The 4,298-nt window shown below is 33.1% G+C and overlaps 1 protein-coding gene across 1 annotated transcript; it reads left to right on the top strand.

Moving 5' to 3' along the window:
• The first annotated feature begins 1,790 nt into the window (after positions 1 to 1,790).
• LOC124436058 (isoaspartyl peptidase/L-asparaginase-like) lies at positions 1,791 to 3,896 on the top strand. Its single transcript, XM_046985985.1, has 6 exons — positions 1,791 to 1,845; positions 2,356 to 2,486; positions 2,602 to 2,752; positions 2,956 to 3,246; positions 3,367 to 3,539; positions 3,726 to 3,896. The coding sequence occupies exons 1-6, from the start codon at positions 1,791 to 1,793 to the stop codon at positions 3,894 to 3,896; spliced, it is 972 nt and encodes a 323-aa protein (XP_046841941.1).
• The last annotated feature ends 402 nt before the right edge of the window (positions 3,897 to 4,298 follow it).

The raw sequence follows: 4,298 nt of genomic DNA, 5'->3' as shown, positions 1-4,298 counted from the left end.
CATTTGGCAACCTCTAAAGTAACAGCAGCAGACAGAAGTTTCTTCTCTAACTCGTTCAAGCAAAGAGGTACGTACATTCTGTAAATCAGGAAAACAATAAACTACACTTTAAGCCGGCTTATATTTTCAGTTTTATTTTCATAAGTTCCTAAATAGATATTACACTTTAATATTGTTTGGATTAAACACATTGATAATAATTGACTTGATTACTATATTAGCCAGACATCGGGTAGAAATGCTTATCTTCATTTCTCTTTAACTTTTCTTGGAATGTCGTAGATCGAAGTTGCAAATGAACTTTTAACTCGGTGTTTTAAGTCTTTACATAAAAAGGATTTCGTAAATGCCTTCATTCCAGACATTCCATTTCTCATTAAAACTTTAGCAGTTGACTGTATTCAGTACAAAGTTGATCTTTATGAAGAAAAAAAAAACAAAGCAGTTCTCTGTCGATGAAAAACAGGGTTGAACAAGAAAATACTTTCTATTTATTTATACATTTGAACTCGATCACTTATATTTATCAGCAGTGTTATGTGCTTGATAATCCAGTCAGCAAACGCTGATCAGAGGTTGCACAATGCGCCATTAATGCACCTGTGATAAATAGTCAAAGGGAGCTGTTTACATAAACTTAGCTAACAGGTGTAGCAATCTGAGCCCTACTCTAGTCTGACTATTCCCCAATTATCTACGCCCAGTTGTATACGCATGCGCAAATAAAATGTCACATCTGACATGTATATGTTGCTGTCTGAGTAGTCCGTTTTCGAATTTTTTCCGTCTGCGAAATAATATTCAAAGGTTTATATCAGCTACCTCTCTTTAATGAAAATGGCGCATCTAGAACTAAATGGCCGCACAGCCGAAGAATTTAATTTAGAGAGTCAGGAAGATCGTTTAAATGAACAGCAATCGTATAAACCATTAACAATCTCTATTTCATTCTATTAAAAAATCATTTTCCTCGTGTCTTGTCAGCCAGTTAAATAAACAAAACAAATGATGATTGATAAGCGTTATTAAATTTTGAGGTAATTTTGGTTCTGCGATAAGTAAGGTTTTCACGTGTTGATCTAAATAAAAGAGGAAAGTTGTATTTTTGTTTAATTTGATTCATTATTTTAACAAAGTTTTTTTTCAAAAATAAGCGATAAACGGTAAATTAACGACAAATATCAATGTGTGTACAGGCTAAGACTGTAAGAGTATTTAGATTGCTCTTACACGTGCTCAACTATCACCTTGTAGAGCACATGCGCTGTATGTGCAAGGAGGAGCGCTGAGACTTTGACATGTCAATTTAATGAGATGTGAAATGATTTTAGTCATGGAAAGAAGTGAAAACTTCAAGAGTAAAAATTACAACTTGTAAGTCACAAGATTTGTAATTCTCAAATCAAACCAAATTATTTGTTTTCAAATGTTTCTCATATTTATAAAGTTAGAACATTGCGAAATTGTTAAAGATAATTTTTTGATGACGACCATGGAATTTTTCCAATTTGCCTAAATCATTCAACGCTTCTATCTATTAATCCAGGCCACCTGGGCTCATGTAACCAGACATCTAAAAAAATAAAGATGCTATGTCCTAAAAGATTTTGAATTTTAAAATAACTATTAACTTAAGTCATTCAGAAAAAGAATTTCTATTTCAATGAAAACGATCATTATGACAAGAGTAAAATATTGTGTTTTTAACGTTCTGGAAAAGTATGAATATTGAACTATGATTTTAGTTATATTTGAAGCACTGATTTGTATATTTAGTTGTAACTGATGATATGAATCGATTCGCGGCACAATATCGTATTCAACTCGAACCGAGTTATACTCCAGGTATTTATATAGAGAGTACAGCAGTGGTGGAAATTCATTCTCCTACATGCAGGGGACTGTGGGTAAAGCTACGTGATCTATGAATTTTTAACAAAATTACTAAATTAAAAAGCTAAATTACTATTATTTGAGAAATGCTTATAAAACAACTTATTAAACATCCAAAAATATGTTTCAAAAAAAGATATTCTTCAAGACAGCCTATTTGATAAGTTTTAATATTGAGAATGTTATGTCTTGAGGAAATGTCGTAACTGGGATTACAACTAATTACCTTTAATTTTGGTTCGTGGAAATGTTCCGAACTCTTTGAAACTGTTATAATCTTTCGTTGGAATTTGCAAATGAGGTATTTCAGAATATTTCAAAAAAGCTAAAAATTTTCGACCAAGCAACAATTTAACCCCCACTCGAATTTCCAGCACTGGATTACATGCACTTAATTGAATTTTCTTTACAAAAATTAATGTACCAGCTTTTTGATAATGAGTAATGATTAATATTTTTAAGATGGCTATTTCAGCCCTGCTATCATTGTTCAAGGAGGAGGTTACAGCAACAAGGGACGTGAAACTTTAAGCTGTGAGGAATATCGTAACAAATTAAATGATTCAGCTATAGCAGGATATAATATATTAAAGGTAAGTATTGTTTGGTAGAAGATCTAAAGCAAAATTTTCAGAAATTCTTTGATTCGTACAAACAGTACGTTTTTTAGCTATTATAAATGCCAATGTATGTTTTTTTTCGTCCAAGTATAATGGTACTGCTGTTGATGCTGTTGAAAAGGCAGTTAGTGCTTTGGAGGATTGTGAGTTATTCCTAGCAGGATATGGATCTCCGTTGAATAAAGAGATGGAAGTTGAATGTGATGCAATGATTATGGATGGAAGCACCTTAGAAACAGGTTAAAATCATTGCGCACATGACGATATTTTAACCGAGAATTTAAAATGAACCTTAATTTACTGCATCTGGTGGCCATCACAAGTAACGTATGTTGTAAGGGAGAATTGTGTATAATAAAGAAAAGACACAAAAATGAAACTTTGCACTCTATTCAAAATAAGTTATAATAAAAAGGCTTTAAATATTTTTCTGTTGTTATAGGTGCAGTAATCTCGGGTCGACATTTCAAAAATCCGGTTTGCCTTTCTCGACAAATAATGGAAAAAACACCACACTGTGCTCTTAATGGTGATGGTGCTTTGAATTTTGCTATTGGTAACAATTTACCTTGTTGCGAACCAAAAGATTTGAGGACTCCAAATTATCGCTTTGATCCTTTCGTATTTGAGGAATTTGTAAAAACTGGCTATCGTTTTCATGGCGAGCCAAGAGATTCTGTCTGTGCCGTTGCAATTGATTCAAAAGGCCGTTTGGCAAGTGCTTTGTCATCAGGTAAAAACTGGTCTTGTAACTTGTCATCTTCAATGAGCAAACAAACCATAAGCATTATTTCCAGTAATTGTTTATTGTATCAGTTAAATTATTTTAATCAATATACCTTAAATTATTTAGGAGGCATTTGGGGAAAAATGAAAGGTCGTGTTGGCGACGTGCCATTTGTTGGTTGTGGTGGATATGCAAATGACAAAGGAGCAGCTGCAACAACTGGTCATGGAGAGAAGTTGATAAAATTGACTTTAGCAAGACAAGTTGTATTTGACATGGAAGCTGGAAGAAATGCTCAGGTAGGATAAGTAAGAGTAAATCGATTTTCATGTTTTTCTTTGGAAGTTATTTGAATTTATGGGTTTTAAACAGAGTCATCCCATAATGTGTGAATCATTTATCAGTGTTAGAGTTCTCCCAAAGTTCTACTCAATTTGCATAAGCCTGTGCAAACACAGCAAACGTGTTTTATTTCTTTATTGAAGGAAGCAGCGGAGAATGCTGTGAATTTACTTGAAACTAGACTGAGTGGACATGGAGGAGTAATTTCTATTGACTGTAATGGGAACATTGGAAAGGCATTTAATACTGATCTCATGGCTTGGGCAAGCATCAAACATAATGTATTGGAAGGTGGACTGGAAAAAAACGAATAAGCTACCACTAAGGCGCATCATAATATCTAAACTCATCAAAAGAATGCACGATACATTAATATCAACTGCGGCAACTTATTATGACCAGTAATCTCATTTTTATATTTACACATGCACGCGCAATCACACGTACATAACTATTGAAAGCACTACGTGTATGGTATATAGTGGACTATACAAAATAATATTTAATATATATACTGTTTTATTTGGTGTCATTCACAAATCATAATGTAATTGTTCACGTTGAAAAATTTCTCGTTCACCAGGTTTATGGTTTTTGTAGAGGATAAAGTTTTTGTTTTGATTGTTAACTAGCCTGCCTCCTGTGATCTGTTTTTTTAGTTCTAACATTTCATACCAATCTATCATTATCTTTTTTTGCGTTTTGGTTGTCATTTT

Source organism: Xenia sp. Carnegie-2017, unplaced genomic scaffold (genome assembly GCF_021976095.1).
Source record: "Xenia sp. Carnegie-2017 unplaced genomic scaffold, XeniaSp_v1 HiC_scaffold_16, whole genome shotgun sequence".
Lineage (NCBI taxonomy): Eukaryota > Metazoa > Cnidaria > Anthozoa > Malacalcyonacea > Xeniidae > Xenia > Xenia sp. Carnegie-2017.
The sequence above is the reverse complement of the archived record's forward strand: the minus strand, read 5'-3'. Positions and strand labels throughout refer to the sequence as shown.

Coding starts and splice junctions, on each gene's coding strand:
- LOC124436058 (XM_046985985.1), top strand. CDS start 1,791: ATGAATCGATTCGCGGCACAATATCGTATTCAACTCGAACCGAGTTAT. Junction 1,846..2,355: donor CGAACCGAGTTATACTCCAG/GTATTTATATAG, acceptor AATATTTTTAAG/ATGGCTATTTCAGCCCTGCT. Junction 3,540..3,725: donor AAGCTGGAAGAAATGCTCAG/GTAGGATAAGTA, acceptor TCTTTATTGAAG/GAAGCAGCGGAGAATGCTGT.